General features: G+C 37.9%; 1 protein-coding gene across 3 annotated transcripts in view; it reads left to right on the forward strand.

The window, feature by feature from the left end:
* Window positions 1-17,644, forward strand: part of KLF12 (Kruppel like factor 12) — a 422,424-nt gene that overhangs the window by 132,705 nt on the left and 272,075 nt on the right. For all 3 annotated transcript variants that reach the window (XM_032864255.1, XM_032864256.1, XM_032864254.1), the window contains exon 2: window positions 10,814-10,877. Coding sequence is in view for 1 of the 3 variants with exons in the window: in XM_032864254.1 (XP_032720145.1) it covers window positions 10,845-10,877 (33 nt within the window). In the remaining 2 variants the exon portion in view is untranslated. The remainder of the gene's footprint in view (window positions 1-10,813; window positions 10,878-17,644) is intronic.

Here is a 17,644-nt window from a genome sequence, read left to right on the forward strand (position 1 = left end):
TCATGTAGAAGATTGTACAGAAGTTCTAAAATCTTTAAATCTCTAAAAACTTAAATGAGTTAATGAAAGTGTTACTTCTAATTAGGGGGAAAAACCCTTTTAAAACTTGGCTTTATTGTAGTATTGGGCAAGATTTCAAATGACCTCAGATTTGGAATATATTTTCTTTCATTGGAGAACGGTCTGAGATTATGCCTTTAATTTAGAAATAACTCTTTTTAGTCTGTTTAAGAGGAAAATACCAAAACTATCTTGTTTCAGTTGGCTTGCTTGTGTATTTTGCACAAATAGAGATGCCATTGCACACAGAATGATACCACGATTATTGATAAGAATCATTATAGCGAGGTACCTGGGTGGCTCAGTGGGTTAAAGCAGCTGTATTTGGTTCAGGTCTTGATCTAAGGACCCTGGGACTGAGCCCCTGTTGAGCTCCCTGCTCAGTGGGGAGACTACATATCCCTCTCCCTCTCCTCCTCCCCCTGATCCTCCTGTGTGTGTGTCTCTCTTTCTGTCTCTCAAATAAGAAAAAATTTTAAAAATTTATCATCATAGCATAATATTTAAAATCATGAAGGCTAGATCTCAATGGCCTATTTTAAAATCATCCTTTTGCTGCTTATTAGTCAAGTTACCTAACTTCTCCGTGTTTCCACGTCTGTAAAATGAGAAGAGTAATACCCCCGACCTTGCAAGGGTGTGAGGAATATACACGTAGGGTAGTTAGGAGTTAGAACAATTCCTCCCCTGTGGAACTCTGTGCGTTTGCTGATTCTGAAGCCAGTCCTCTTCCTCTTCCTCCTCCTTCTCTTCTAACTCCTGAGAAATAACACCTCTCTCCTCAGATAACAGTATGAATTCCGTTCTCTGGCCAGCAGCTTTCCCTCATTGATCTCCCAAGATGTATTTACCTGCCTTTAGGCATCAAGTTAGAGAATTTAAAGGACTGTCTTTTAAAAATCAGATGTTTTTTGAATGATACCATATTTAAATTAAAAGGTAAAAATAGGGGCGCCTGGGTAGCTCAGTGGGTTAAGCCTCTGCCTTCAGCTCGGGTCATGATCTCAGGGTCCTGGGATCGAGCCCCACGTCGGGCTCTCTGCTCATTGAGGAGCCTGCTTCCCATGCCCCCCCATCTCTGCCTGCTTGTGATCTCTCTCTCTGTCAAATAAATAAATCTTAAAAAAAAAATAAAATAAAAGGTAAAAATACATTCCCCATGCATATTGGGGAAAAATACCAGTGAGCACTGAACCTGCTTCCTCATGATAATTATTTGATAGTTTTCACTTGTGAATGTTAATAAATTTTAGAATAGAGATTAATCCATATTTATTTATAGGACTAATTCTAGTTCAGTATTTTACCTTAATGTATGTCACCAAATGGGGTTTTAAGCCTCTATTTGACCAGTCGTTGTTTTGAATACGCTTTTGATACTCCTTGGCTGCTATTTTTGAAGTTATTCTAATTTTCTGGAGTATTAAAAAAAAAGATAAACTTACTCATGTAACTTATATGCACTTCAGGAATATTTCTTTAGTCAGTTTTTAACTAGTGGTGGGCTCTGTGTGTGTGTGTGTGTGTGTGTGCACATGCTCACACACATGTGCATATAAATGTACTATCTGGGCATATTTTCATTGAGTATGAGTAATATTTTTAATATTATTTGAAATTATTTGAATTTGAATAATATTTTGAAATATTTCATGTATGAAGGTTGGGAATGTCAGAAATATCTTAAATCATGGAACATAACAAAGTTTGTGAGAAAGGTCTTCTATGGTCAGTTTTTCTTGGAATTAGCTTCTTTAAGTCACTTTAGTGTTCCTGATTGAGTACACCTAATATAAATCCCTTTATACTGTAAGACAGCCTACGTAAGACACTAGAAGTCACACTTCTAGGATTGTTTTTATTATTTATTTGCAACAAATCATCTTTCTACATTATAGACTTTTCTTTCCAAGTTAGAGCCCCTCTTTAGCTCCTAGGATGCTCTTTGATGTGTGTGTGTATCTGTGTGTGTGTGTGTGTGTGTGTGTGTTTGTGTGTACCCACACATAGTAAATTTTACGTGTTTGTACACACATACACACACACATGAATGTTCTGAGACTCAGATTTAAACGTACTGATGACTTCATGCATACTGAAATGTCTCTTCTCCCCTACTTTTCAAGGCTTAACTTTATTTCATCTTCCTCTGTGACACCTAGGTGGGGTCCCTCAACTTCCCACTCTACTTTGTTCTTCCACAGAGTTCCTATTTTGTTACAGAAGGTGTGACTTGATAACAGGCTAGAGAATACAGACTTCGGTCCCAGTTATTTTTATTGTAAAGTGTGGGTATTTAATCCTAGGTCATCATGCTTTGTACACAAACTTATTAGATAATACAAGCAGCTAGTCAGTGTTAAACTTATGGTAAGTAGCCAGTGGATGGTATCTATTATTGGTATACTTATTTTACTTATTTATATTTGTCTCACCTTTGTGTGTGAGCCTCGTTAAGTTAGGTGTTGTGGCATAGGGTTTTTAATGTCCTCAGTTCCTGGCATATGGCGATCCACGGATGAATTAACAGAATATATATATATCATGGAAGGAATACCACAATTACACATCAGCAGACCTTCATCATCTGCTAGCAATTACTTGGATTATATTTGCTTTGACTCCCAATATCCATATTTCTCCAGCGTTTAAAGGAGTCTTTGATCCTTGTAAACAAGAATCAACCTAATATATCATTTGTCATTCTCAACAAATAGTATTTTGATTTTCTGGTATTATTTAGTCATGAGAGAAGCATATGGTTATGCAATGCATTTGACGGTCTACTAATTTGCTCATCGTTGAGAAATACTAATTGATAATGTATTTATGATGACAGCTTGCTATCTGTGGTGGGCCAGATTATGAGCTACATAGGGTAATGATTGTGATGTCTGAATGCGCAAACTGGATTGATGAGTTCAGCCGGACAAAACTATTGTTCAGTAAGGCACTTGGCAACCCGTAAGACATTCATTAAAAATCTCAAATAAATCCTCTTGTTTCTGTATCATTATATCAAAATGTCAGTAAAACAAATCTATTAAGCTCTTTGATCCATCCTTCAAATTCTATTTTAAAATCTGCCTATGTTAAAATTCCTCTGGGTTCAGATATTTGAAGAGATTGAACATGAAAGTACCCTAAAAATATCTTGTCTGATATTTTCTAATTATTGTTAAATATTTTGAGATTGCAAATTTCATTTAAATGTCAACTGTAATTAAATGTGTGCCATTTGTTTTTCCACTCAGGTTTTGCAGTTTGATGAAATGTTTTTCCCCACAATTTAATAAATATTTGTTTTATTTCACATGAATTAATTCAAAACTGGATAAGAGCAACCTATTTTAATCAACTATTGTTGTGATGGACTAGAAAATAAATTTACTCCCTAAGCACACTGTTTGCTATGCATTTGAATGTAATTTATCTTGCTTAGTATTGGCAAGTTAAACATAGAAGGCAATAATTAATAGGAAAGCCAAATACTGCATACTGCATACTGAATAAGGCAACTTATTTTTCTTGAATATGTAAAATTTGTAATTACCCCATAATATATATGCCTCGCTATGTACAGACAACACTCATTGAACTAAAGTAGTAGAGAAATTATTAGGCTTGTGTGAATTACACATTTTTAATTGGTACCAACTATGTGTTGATCATGATTATATTTTGAGTTGTTTTCAAAATTGGAAGCTTGCTTTTTAATGTATAAATCACACAACCACATTATACTTGCATAATGTGTTAGGAAGGGAACTGACACCCTATTATTTTGTTCCTCCCACCAGCCCCTTGGAAACTCCAAAGATTTGTAATATCTTTAGTACGATGGTTTAAAACACATCCCGATAAAAAGGATTGAGAGAAGGTTGTCAACGCTCTTCACATGGGAATGCAAACGTGCGTGTGGCCAAGTCACTTTTGGCAGAATGTGTTGTTGTATGCCGTTGTTTCCCGCACAAGTACGAATTGATGTGCTCATATTTGTGTTGTAATCTAAATCACATAAATTAGACATATGAAGACAAAATTTAATCATCTTTTCAGTTCTTTGCAATACAAATCAGATTTTTGACTGTGCAGCCCCGATAAAATGGCAGTTACACTTAAATATGAGCATAGCATAAATTACTTTTCAAACCATTATATTGAGCACAATATATGTAAAAGAAATGCTTAATTCATTTGCTGTGGTTACTTTCTTTTAAAGGTTTATTTGTTCTCCGCAAAGAATGCTGCGATGTAATGGAAGCTGAAAACAGATTAAAAGAGTAATTTCCATGTCAGTGTGCTTTTGCTTTACCTCCTCCCTCTGAAAATGGGCTGTTGATTCAGTGAACTCTGTTCTTCAATGTTTGCTCAGGCTTCGGGCCATACCTTACTCCGAGTGAGACCTTAATTCGTAAAGCTTGCTCTTTCTGTGTTGTCTGCTAATAGTGAAAAATTTCTGGGTGGAAGCATAATTTCAGAGAAACATAAAGCTGGAAATAGGGAAGAACCTTTTTTCAATTGATTTCTGTGTAAATAATAGAATTCCATAAGATTTTTGGTTGTTAAGGACCTGAAATTCCCTGTCTCCTGTTTCTCTGAGCAGTTACATCATTGAATTCTCTTAATGGAGGAATTGGAGACGCTGTACTTTGAGAGCCTAGGGTTGTGATCCTGTCGTCTGTCCTAGGACCTTCCTATAAAAAACACACAACCAGGACTGATAGTAGTCTTGGGGAAGTGTAACTTGATTCGAGTAGGTCATTGTTTGTTCCTAGTTCTCAGGAAAGTTTAAGTGGAAATAAGAGTCCGTGCTTGACCATGAATGTAAGGAGGAGGGTTGGGACTGACATTTGTTGAATAACTGAGAAGTGCCAGAGTGTCTGCTAAGTACATTGTACATTCTCCGTTTCAACGTTCATAGCCGCCTCCCCAACAAGATTTTATTTATTTATTTGAGAGAGAGAAAGAGTGTGCACACAATCATAAGCAGGGAGTGGGTGGCGGGAGGAGGAAGTAGTAGACTCCCCACTGAGCAGGGAGCCCAATGGATATGGGGCGCCATCCCAGCACCCTGGGATCATGACCCGTGCTGAAGGCAGACGCTTAACCAACTGAGCCACCCATGCGTCCCATGATACAGGATTAATAAACGAGGAACAGGGCACACAAAACTTAAACAGCTTGCCTTAAGTCACATTATTGCCAAGTGTTAATGCTGGTGTTCCTGCTGTTTGGTATTCATGTTGTGATCTTTTCCCAACATGAGAAAGCAAACAGTCCTTCTCAGATGGAGTGGAGCGTGTCATTTATTCATGTGAGATCCTGAAATTGTGTGTGTAGAAGAGTACTTGGTGTTTGTATATCATCACGTGAATTGCCTGATGAGTCAAAGAAAAGGGGTGGAACTTTGTGCCCGAGTTTTTGTCTCAAGGAAAGGAGGTAATGCTAGAAAGTAGGTATGTAATTATAAAATATATCCAGGAAATAATCTGTCTTGAAGTTTTTTGCATTATCTTTTTTAATTCATGAGGTCCTTGCTATGATGGTTTTGTGTTAATAAATTTAATGGAAATTGGATTACTTATTGTAAAGATACTGCTCTCTCTGTGGACTCTACCTACCCTAGTTGAAGTGATTTCTGTTAAAACTTGGGGAATTCATGAGATACAAAGAACAATGATCACTCTTTAATAACACATCATGAAAATTATATGTATTTCATATGTGGACATTATTTAGAATGCAGAACCGCATTTCCCGAGTGGAAAATAACCAGCTGTCTTTTCCTGTTTGTGGTGAGAGGCATCTCTAAAATTGGATATTCTATAGACATAACTTGCTGACTACTGATGGCCTGTGTTAAAGAAGAATATCTGAGGACTAGTTTGCTTCTCTGTAGAAAATGATGTTTGTGCCACGGAAATCCGTGCGTCTTTTCTCAGCAGTGGGAAGTCTCATGCTGTACAAGTTCAGGTAGGTGTCACCTGTCACCTAGCAACAAGCTCACTGCTTTGTGTCTTCAGCGTCTCTTTTCATTTTTAAGTCAAAATAGCTATGAAAACGTAGCACTTAGATATGCATTTATCTCCAGAAATATTTAGATTAACCTTCAAATATTTTTAGTTCCCAAGATAACTCACTGCGACAGGTAAAACAGAAATAACTTTAAATGAAGGAAGGCAAGGTATATATCAAAAACCTTGAGGCACAGCAAGGCCAAGATGGGTCTTTTACATACTATCATCGATTTAAATTCACAAAGCCTGCTTGTCGGAGTCCCTAATTGGCTTGAAAAGTTTTGTGAATATGTATATAAACCTTTGTTACCCGACTTTTTTTTTTTTTAATCAGCCCCTGAAAATACAAGATCACAGCTAATGAAGTAGTGATTTGTGAAACTGAACCTAGAAGACGGAATTCCAAATGGGATTGCTGTACCATTACCAGAATTCAATTTACTTGAAACAGAGCAACTAAATTACCTTTGGGCAGAAAGTAGAATACCCTGAGTAGTCAGATGTCTATAAGCACCTTTAAAAGGTGTCTCGCTGTCTCTGTTTAAAGATACATAAAAGGATTTTCAGAGGAACTGGCAACAAGTGTACTTACAGTTCTTGAAGTATGCAGAATGTATTAAACACCCACCTTTAGAGATGGAGAGCATAACAGATAATTTCAGGTGTGACGAAGAGCTAGCAACCTGTTACTACAGGTGATGAGATAGTGCCCATACCCTAAAGTGTAACTCCTTCTTCATTAAGCTGGGTAGTATCCACATCCGTTCTGACCAAGGTCAGTTCTATTGTCCAGGATACTTAACTGTCTTTGAATTACAAAGGGCGCTTAGAATTCCTTTTAGGAAATTTTGGGGGAGGAAAGGAGTTCAAAAGGAACAGAATTGAGAAGACGATTCCCTATTGCTACAATTTCTCCAGACTCACCATTAAAACAGGAGTATTTACTAACAGTTCTAGACAGCAATTATTTTTGTTTAAAAGTAAGTCTAAACTTCTTTCCAAAATGTAATATATCAGGCCTTTTCTTATTTCTCATATTTACTTTGTGTGGAAATAAGGGACCAACCCTTTGCTTTTTCTTTACCTGACAATTGAGAATCATTTTTGGAGGCAGGAAAGTAAGCACCAAAACATGTGTGATGAATTTTTGATGAGGACAGTGGCCTTTAAAACTTCTGTGCTGTGAGATTTACGGGATAATCTTACAAACCTATTTGGCAGACTTAAGTAATATTTTAATTAGGAAATTGATGAGATATTAACTGTTGCTGGAAAGGTGCCATTTTCCTATTTTACATCATGGCTTGATTTTGATGGGGATTTGGGGAGCAGCGCAAAGGCCCCTTAGCATGAATAAAGTTGATATTCGTCTATTTTGTGGTCTCAATTTTGGGAAGTCCTGTTATTTTCTTGCTTAATCTGGGCCACTGATTAAGGAGTGAGAATTCCTATGTGAATTATAGGACACATTGCTGCATAGACATGACCCTAGTTGGGGTAGATGGTAGACAAACAGGTGTTACTGTTACCCCTGCTTCTGTGGAGAAGGAAATGGGGACGCCAGTTGGATGAATTGTTTCAGGTCAAATGGCCAGTGGGAGACAGCAGTGAGCCCAGGGATTGGTCTTCTCAGCTCTAAACTGTGACTTCATTTGCTGTCACATGTGCTACTTAAAGTATTGGGGTGATCGAGGGGAGCTGCTGGTCAGGAGATGAGCTTGAGCACTCTTTGAGGAGTGTGAATTAAATGGAAAACAAAAGTGAGCATTATATCAGGCTCTCAGGTTTGAAAGATACAGAGGTATACATTGAAGTCGTAGGTGGTTGCAAAGATAAACCAAAAATCCATGCTCAGATGTGGAGCTAAGGAGTTCTAGAAGGACCCTGACATTATCTAACTGGTTACCTTGGGCATGAAATTAATCATCATTGTCAAATCAATCTTAAAATAGTTCATGTACTCAAGTTCCAGAACTGCTTTCAGTACAAATTATATCACTAGGCTACTTTGTAAATCCCCAAATGCTGTCAAAATGTGGGATATTATGTTGGGTATAGTTCACATTATTTAATGTTTTAGTCAGCAGATTAATTTTATCTAAAAATACAAATTAGATAACGGAGGCCCTAGTTACGTGGATAGGAAGAATCCGCATGATTGATAGAAACACGAGTTTATTTTGTTTTTCTTCCGTTTGTCACTACTACCTTTATTTACTCATTTGACAACATTTATTGATCTCCCTAAAATGTGTGAGGTAATGTGCTCTGTTTCCGGAAATAAAGATGGGTGTGGCACTATGGTAGCACGGACGTCTGTTTCTCTGGGGAGCATAAGTTGGTAGAGTCTGTTTAAAAAGACATTTTGAAAAACCAGGAAAAAAAGTTCCTATTATTTTGATGTGGTAATTGCACTTCTATATTTTAAGGCAGTAATTAAAGGTGCAGACTTAGAGCAGCTAAGTATAGTAGACGAGGGTGCCCGGCTCAGGGGGTGAATGGTGGTGAAGATCTGCCCTGGGCTCTGCTCATTGGGCCCTCCCTGCTGATTAGTGTCTGCCCCTGTCTGCCCAGAGAGGGCGTCCCTTCCAGGGGTGCAGTGTCATCACCCCGGCTAGCAAAGGCCCCAGTGGCTATAAGATTGACATAGAAGGATATTTAAATGTTATCACCCGTAGCACAAAATCGTAAATTATTAGACAAAAATTAGGGAGTAAATATATCTCTGCAGTGGAGTGTTACAAATTTTGGATTAAGCATCAGGAAGTTGAATATCATGTGAAAAATGGCCAAGATATATCAAAGTGTGGGGGAAAAAAAACCTACAAAATTGGAATGTAAGATTGAAGCCAGTTTTTGACGTACCTAGTACATTCTGCTAAGTTGGAACTGATCAATTTAGATATATTTTGAAGACTAGAAAGGACAGGATGTGTTTGATAAGAACATGGTGTTTTAGATGACTTTTTAATTCTTTCAAGGGAAACCATATTATGGTTTCATAATGTAAAATAGAAGAATTATACTCTGAATTTCCAGAGAATTTTTCTAGTTTGCCAATGTAATATTAAGATACTATTGGGGTGCCTGGGTGGCTCAGTAGTTAAGTGTCTGCCTTCGACTTAGGTCATGATCCCAGGGTCCAGGGATTGAGCCCCACATGGGGCTCCCTGTTTGGCTGGAGCCTGCTTCTCCCTCTCCCACTCCTCCTGCTTGTGTTCCCTCTATCGCTTTGTCTCTCTCTGCCAAATAAATAAAATATTTAAAAAATATTATTAAAATGTTACATTTACATTATGTTGCTTTTCAGCAGCATTTCTAGTAGTAAAAACTGTAGTATATACATTTTGAGATATAAACTTTTTTTATATGTAAATATTACATAGGTATAGAGAGAAAAGTGGAGAGGAAGGATGGAGGGGGCAAAGGGGAAGAGAGAGAGAGAAGGAGAAATTGGTTAATTGATTGATTAACTTAAAACTGGAATAAAATTAAAAGCCAGTCTGCCTTACAGACCAAGCCCATGGAACTTGTGAATCGTGCTATGTTTCATTTAAGGCCCTATGAGCGAGTGAACCCTTTTTCTGTTCAAATGTCTGGAGACCCACGCAGAGGAAATCTGTGCCATGCTACAGGGGTGAGCCCCCAGCAGAATGGGGGCTGCTAAGAACACCAAGGCCTGTCCCTCTTGAGTGTAATTCTGAATGAAAACGCAAAATCAATTATGCCTACTAAGCTGGCTTAACTGAATGCCAAAGAAAATTTGCCTCATGAAAAGGGAATCTGAAGCAAGTTACATAATGTGCTGAATGAAAATAAACAGGAGGACTTTCAAGATACTTCCACATGAGGCAAATGCTTTATTGTAATCAGAACTCTCTAATCCAGGAATATTTAATTATATTTCGTGAGATCCAAACGGTCCTGGGGATATGGAAGCTTTTGAGATTAATTTTTTGGGGTACCTGGGTGGCCCAGTCAGTTAAGCATTTGACTGGACTCTTGGTTTATTTAGGTTACAGTCATGATCTCAAGGTTGTGGGGTTGAGTCCTAGGTGGTGGGCTCTGCGCCCAGTAAGGAGTCTGCTTGGGAATTCTCTCCCTCTTCTCCTCCCCCCTGTATCTCTCTCTCTCTCTTTCTCTTGCAATTAAATAAATCTTTAAAAAAAATAAAAAGTTGCTTGGGTATTGATCAACATGAAGTCACCAAAAAGTATTCATATTAATTATGCTGCATATGTATCAGCTGTAAAGAGGGAAAAAAATCATTTCCTCTGGAAAACAGCATTACTTAAAAATTCCTTGGTTGCTAAGAATAAGGGAGCCAAGTGCTCCAGTAAGAATATTTGTGACTTTCATATATTAAATTTACTTTTAAACCAATTTCTGCCATTTTCTCTTCCCCTTTGTCTCTCTGGTACCTCCCTTTCCTTTTCTTCCCTCCCTCGACTCTCTTTATCCAGATCCTCATTATCTTGTGCTCAGGAGCTGTCCTAGTTAGAGATCGTACTTTTATTCCTTCATTTTTCCACTTTGCCCTTTAGTGGCTGGTAAAGAGCAAGCAAAAAACAACCAATGAAAAAAATATTCTGCGACTGTTGCTTTGATTATCTCATTCTACCAATGAAGAGCCTAAAGAATTGCAGAATGAAATTGTTCACTCCCCAGTTGAAGAATGTCATCAACATATGGAACTTTTCCTCATTATCTGTTTTTGTGTGTGTTTCTTGCAGGATCAATGTGACTCTAGAGACAAATGGATGAATGAATATCCATATGAAGAGGAAAACAATAAAGGTTGGTTAGTCAAATTTTATATCACTGTATTGAAAATCTTAGGTTGAACATGATTTTGGGGCCATTATTCTCATTAGAACACTTCTGTGTCTGGGTGTGGGACAGAAGTCAATACTTCGATACATACATCTATCTGTAAAGTGTAATTTAAAAATTTTAAACCCTTAAATGTGAAGAAATTTCTAAGGAAAAAAACCCTTTTTTGTGTAAGTCTAGCTGTTATCAGTTTCATAGAACTTAGGCTGGAATTAAGGAATCAGCTTATTGATGAATATTGGGAACCGGAAGACCACTGGATACAACTGATCCTTGGGACAAAGAAAAACAAAAGAAGCCAGCTTTTGTGTAAATATATGTTAGTTCCTACAAGCGTAATCCTGATACCAGCGCCACATGGCACAGGATTGCTGTCAGATGCTGTCTTCTTTGTGCCAGCTGAGTCAGCTTTCCTCAGAGGAGTGGGATGACTTTGAAGGGCTTTTCCTTTGGTTTTTCACAGACAGGTACCACTGTAAATTGGAGGGGGGAAAAAGTCTTGTGAATTTCAATAGTAATCAAATCCTGGCTGTCACTTTATGTGTGGCAGTTACTTGAGCTTTTCTCCTACTCTCTACTGGTTATGACATAAAAATCATAGGCAAAAGAAAGAGAATTACAGAATGTTAAACTATCTCTTTCCTAAGATTTTCACACTTAACAGGTCTGTTTTGTAGACATGTGCCTCATAACACTTGGGGAGCTGCGCAGTACCTGCCATTTCGTATTTTCCTTCCTGCGTTGCTCTTGCTACTGTCAAGTAGATGTACATCATGCTGTGTCTTTTTCTGCCAGCCTACCTTCGCAGTTCCTTCCAGATAATTTTCCAGGTTATATCTTTCATTTAACATTGCCTTCTTCCTTCATCATTGCTAAAATTACTCCTTTCTAGTATTTGTATCTGGAAGATTTTCAGACCTCTAGAGGGCTCATGGATTCACACATGATACAAGGGAGGCATGTGGGTATATGGTAATATTTTTTTTCTTGACCCCAGCATTGCCTACATGGGAGAATTTACTTTGTGAAAATTAATTGTGCTGTGTATTTTTTTTTTAAAGATTTTATTTATTTGAGAAAGAAAGAAAGCATGTGAAAGTGAAAGAGCGAGAAAGCTCATGTTCATGAGCTTGGTGAGGGGCAGAGGGTGAAGCAGGTTCCTCGTTGAGCAGGGAGCCCAATGCAGGATTCAAACTTAGGACCCTGGGATCATGACCTGAGCCGAAGGCTAATGCTTGACCAACTGAGCCCCTATACTGTGTATCTTTATTTGGATCAGTGAGTTGCTATTAAACTGGCTTTGGGTTGGGGGGGGTGGGGGGTGTGATCTGTATTGCTCGTCATTGCCCATGGTGTAAATACTCTCATTATGATTGGTTTCAGTGATTTAACAACTAGCTTACAGGGATCTTTAATATTTAACTGGCGCTCTTGAGCTGGGGATGAGCTAGCCACCAGCACACCACTGATAATTTCATTCATAAAGTAAAGTTAAACGGTATTATGGACTCCCTAAGGCAAAGGTAATAAATTTGAATTTTCCTGCTTTGTCCCTAAGTAAATATGGAAACTTTCACTTCTTATCATGCAAAATATGTTTATCCCTTATATATGATGTTGGTATAGTATTACTTTATGTTTTCATTCAATTGTTATTAAATTTTTTTGTTTGAGTAGATCAGTATTAACTTTGTGAGTTTATTTATTTTGACAATGTCATTGTTCTGTAACTAATTTTATGACAACTGAAGATGATGGCAAAGAGAATCATTGTGTTACTACTTACCCTGAGGAAAAACTCTGAAAATATTATCTTGATTGACTATAATATATGTGATTCATTCTAAATGATTGTGCCTCCTAGCTTATAAAAGTCTTATTCAGAAGTCTGTATGGAGGAAGGAGCAGTATTTCACTTAATGTGTTTGTTCCAGAGAATTATTTTTTTTTTTCTTATTGCTGTTTTTCATTTTTTGGTCTGTATTTTCAGTTACAGATGCCTCAGAACAGAAAATACATTGGTGCTTCTTTTTAAGCTTGCTTGAATCAGGTGCTGTTAGTTTTTAAATGATTTTTTGAAAAATTTTATTTATTTATTTGACACAGAGAGAGATCACAAGTAGGCAGAGAGGCAGGCAGAAAGAGAGGAGGCAGCAGGCTCCCCGCCAAGCAGAGAGCCAGATGTGGGGCTTGATCCCAGGACCCTGAGACCATGACCTGAGCTGAAGGCAAAGGCTTAACCCGCTGAGCCACCCAGGCACCCTTGATGCTGTTAGTTTTAACAATGTCTGATTCAGGGAGAAAATTGCAGAGCTTGAAAATTTATCTTTTCTGTATATTAAGTGTATTGACAAAGTCACTTTTAAGATGAAGTTTTAGAATGTCAGCAGTGCAAGCAACATTGCCATTGTCTACGTAATTGAAAAGACATTTGAATATCGCTTTTAAAACTATTTAGTATGTTTCCAGTTTGTGACTGGTGATAAAATCTTGCCAAGAGCCACAGAATATCATGCTGTGCCTTTTCTGCTTAGGTTCGAATATTTAAACGAATATTTAAACGGCCTAAATAGGATTTGCAGAATTCCTTTTGTGGCCACACCAAGAGTCTCACTTCCAGGAGCAGTCTTTATCTTCTCTTTGAAAAGAGCTATATTTGCATTAAGTGCTTTCCCTTACTCAAGTGTTAAATTCTTTTATTCACTTTCATTGCACTTGAGTTTGTCCCCTTACGATCTGCCTTTGGAAGACATCAAGGAAATTCAGAAAAGATCCCATCTTCCATCATTTTCTGTTCCTAAATATTGGCAGGAAATATGGCATATATGCTCTCGAATGTATTTCACCAGTTGCTGTCCCTATGAATGAGGTGGCTTGTTCAGGGACCGGGCTCCGCAAACCTGGCTTTGCCCCATCTGTCTTCCAGCCGCTCCAGGGTATGTTTACCGAGTGCTTCTCAGCTGCTGGTTTAGAGCAGGTGTCCAAAACATGCGCACGCATATACATGAGCCCCCCTCACCAGAGTTCACATTCAGACTTCTGCTCTGTGACTACCTCTGATGAACAGCTGCTTACACCGTCCAGCACCAGCAGTGGATGACTTTTACTTCTTGTATTTGGAAACCACGAGGACAATAGCAAGCTTTGCTGAGGAATCTTTAATTTCCTACCAAAAAAGAGTTTATAGCATAGTGATGGGCATAAATAGTGTGGCTGCTTTAAAGTTCTTTTCCATGAAGTTCCAAGGCTCTTTATTCAACACAGGATAGAAAGAATCACGGCAACCTATCCTTTCTTCCATTTTCAACGAAGTAGGCAGAGTGGCTTGGAAAACCCCAGGGTCATGTAAGTAAAACGTGGTCAGTGCTGGGCTACTATACATTTATGTAGAGTAGTTGCTTAGACAGTAAACATGGACTAGAACAAACAAACAAACAGAAAAACCCAGAAAAACAAGTCGTGACACTATCATGCTCTATCTGGATGATTGTGGACCAGTGACGACTTTTCTGAATTTTAATTTTCTCAACTGCATAGTGGAACTAATGACACTTGTCCTATTTCAGTGGTTGTTATGGCGGAAAGGAAGTATGATGTTTTCAGGATAACATTTTAAAGCATAGAGTTCTAAATGTGAGTGTGGTACTGATACTATTATTTTTATAGCATGAGAGAGATTTGTGACTTTGTTGTATGACTTCACATTATAAAGTCATTTTCAGAATTGGAAGCACCCTCAAACGTCACTAAGCCTAACTTGTGCTTGGGATGTGGCAACCTTCTGGAAGGGTTGGTTGGTTCCATCAGCCTTATGTTGAGTACTCTTTGGAATTTATACTATATGTGGCAATTCATTCTACTGTCAGGCATATATAATTATATTACAAGTTTATCCTCATATGGAGCCAAATCAGTAGATGTGATAATGACGGAAACTAGTGGGTATATAACATATTTATTAAAATATCATCCTGAATTAGGTCACTCTTCTATCAAGTCATTTCACCTTTGGGTATCTGATTTCTCTTATCTAGGAAATGAGAACAAAATAATATACAGGGATCTGAGAAATATTATGCAGTTATTAAAGTAGAATAATGGCTTTATTCTTTGAAAAGATGATGTATTGCTCATTTTTAAACATTAAAGCAGGCACCCTCACCACCCCGCCTATCTTTTTTTTTTCCATTTTTAAAAAAATTTAATTTCTTTTCAGTGTAACAGAATTTGTTGTTTATGCACCAGACCCAGTGCTCCATGCAATACGTGCCCTCCATATACCCACCACCAGGCTTCTCCTACCTCCCATCCCCCACTCCTTCAAAACCCTCAGATTGTTTTTCAGAGTCCATACTCTCTCATGGTTCATCTCTCCCTCCAATTTCCCTCAACTCCCTTCTCCTCTCCATCTCCCCATGTCCTCTGTGTTATTTCTTATGCTCCACAAATAAATGAAACCATATGATAATTGACTCTCTCTGCTTGACTTATTTCACTCAGCATAATCTCTTCCAGTCCCGTCCATGTTGCTACAAAAGTTGAGTATTCATCCTTTCTGATGGAGGCATAATACTCCATAGTGTATATGGACCACATCTTCCTTATCCATTCATCCATTGAAAGGGCATCTTGGTTCTTTCCACAGTTTGGTGACCATGGCCATTGCTGCTATGAACATTGGGGTACAGATGGCCCTTCTTTTCACTACATCTGTATCTTTGGGGTAAATACCCAGTAGTGCAATGGCAGGGTCATAGGGAAGCTCTATTTTTTTTTTTTATTTTTTTTTTTTAATTTTATTTTTTATAAACATATATTTTTTTTCCCCAGGGGTACAGGTCTGTGAATCGCCAGGTTTACACACTTCCCCACACTCATCATAGCACATACCCTCCCCAATGTCCATAATAACCCCATCCTCCCCAACCCCCCTCCCCCCAGCAACCCTCAGTTTGTTTTGTGAGATTAAGAGTCACTTATGGTTTATCTCGGGAAGCTCTATTTTTAATTTCTTGAGGAATCTCCACACTGTTCTCCAAAGTGGCTGCACCAACTTGCATTCCCACCAACAGTGTAAGAGGGTTCCCCTTTCTCCACATCCTCTCCAACACATGTTGTTTCCTGTCTTGCTAATTTTGGCCATTCTAATTGGTATAAGGTGGTATCTCAATGTGGTTTTTAATTTGAATCTCCCTGATGGCTAGTGATGATGAACATTTTTCCATGTGTCTGTTAGCCATTTGTATGTCTTCCTTGGAGAAGTGTCTGTTCATGTCTTCTGCCCATTTTTTGACATGATTATCTGTTTTGTGTGTGTTGAGTTTGAGAAGTTCTTAATAGATCCTAGATATCAACCTTTTTCGTCTGTACTGTCATTTGCAAATATCTTCTCCCATTCCGTGGGTTGCCTCTTTGTTTTGTTGACTGTTTCCTTTGCTGTGCAGAAGCTTTTGATCTTGATGAAGTCCCAAAAGTTCATCTTCGCTTTTGTTTCCTTTGCCTTTGGAGACATATCTTGAAAGAAGTTGCTGTGGCTGATATCGAAGAGGTTACTGCCTATGTTCTCCTTTAGGATTCTGATGGATTCTTGTGTCACGTTGAGGTCTTTTATCCATTTCAAGTTTATCTTTGTGTACAGTGTAAGAGAATGGTCAAGTTTCATTCTTCTACATATAGCTGTCCAATTTTCCCATTACCATTTATTGAAGAGACTTTTTTCCACTGTATCTTTTTTCTTGCTTTGTCGAAGATTATTTGACCATAGAGTTGAGGGCCCATATCTGGGCTCTCTATTGTCTACTCTACTCTGCTCTCTACTCCACTGGTCTATGTGTCTGTTATTGTGCCAGTACCATGCTGTCTTGGTGATTACAGCTTTGTAGTAAAGCTTGAAATCCGGCAACGTGATGCCGCCAGTTTTGTTTTTCTTTTCCAACATTTCCTTAGCAATTCGGGGTCTCTTCTGATTCCATACAAATTTTAGGATTATTTGCTTCAGCTCTTTGAAAAATACTGATGGGATTTTGATCGGAATCTGCCTCACACCTTTTATCATTTGACGAATGTTATTTACAACATCTCTGTGTGTATATACAAGTAAATAAAGTGGTCTTACAGAAAGCATGATCATATTTATACTTCGTATTTCTAATGAAGAGTTGTTTTTTCATTTTGCTTCCAATATATAATGGAAGAAATAGAAAGTGGACTTAAACTGAAGGAATTTATAATTTCAAATTAATGTCCTTTCACCAGTGTGTTGCTATTACTTGACAAAGAGACTCTTATATATAGAGAACAAAGTGGTGCTTTCCAGAAGGAATGTTTCTGGGAGGATGGGTGAAATAGATGAAGGGCATTAAGAGGTACAAACTTTCAGTGATTAAAATACGAAAGTCCCAGAGATGGAAAGTATAGCATAGGGAATATAGTCAGTAATACTCTAATAACATTGTGTGGTGACAAATGGTGACTATGCTTTTTGTGGTGAGCAATTGAGTCAAGAATGAATTGAAACTAGTATAACATTGTCTGTCAACTATACTTCAATTAAAGAGTTAAGTGGGGAAAAACACTTAAGATTCAGGTTATTACCAGTGATTTCTTTATTATTTGTGATTATGAACCACAATTACCAAAGCTTTAGTTCAGTATCAAAGCTTCGTCTTACTTCTTATTTTTCTGAGCAATATGGAACTACTGCTTTACTGCTATCTGGCTTTGGTGTCACT

The sequence above is a fragment of the Lontra canadensis genome, unplaced genomic scaffold (genome assembly GCF_010015895.1).
Source record: "Lontra canadensis isolate GAN:19392208 unplaced genomic scaffold, GSC_riverotter_1.0 scaffold26, whole genome shotgun sequence".
NCBI lineage: Eukaryota > Metazoa > Chordata > Mammalia > Carnivora > Mustelidae > Lontra > Lontra canadensis.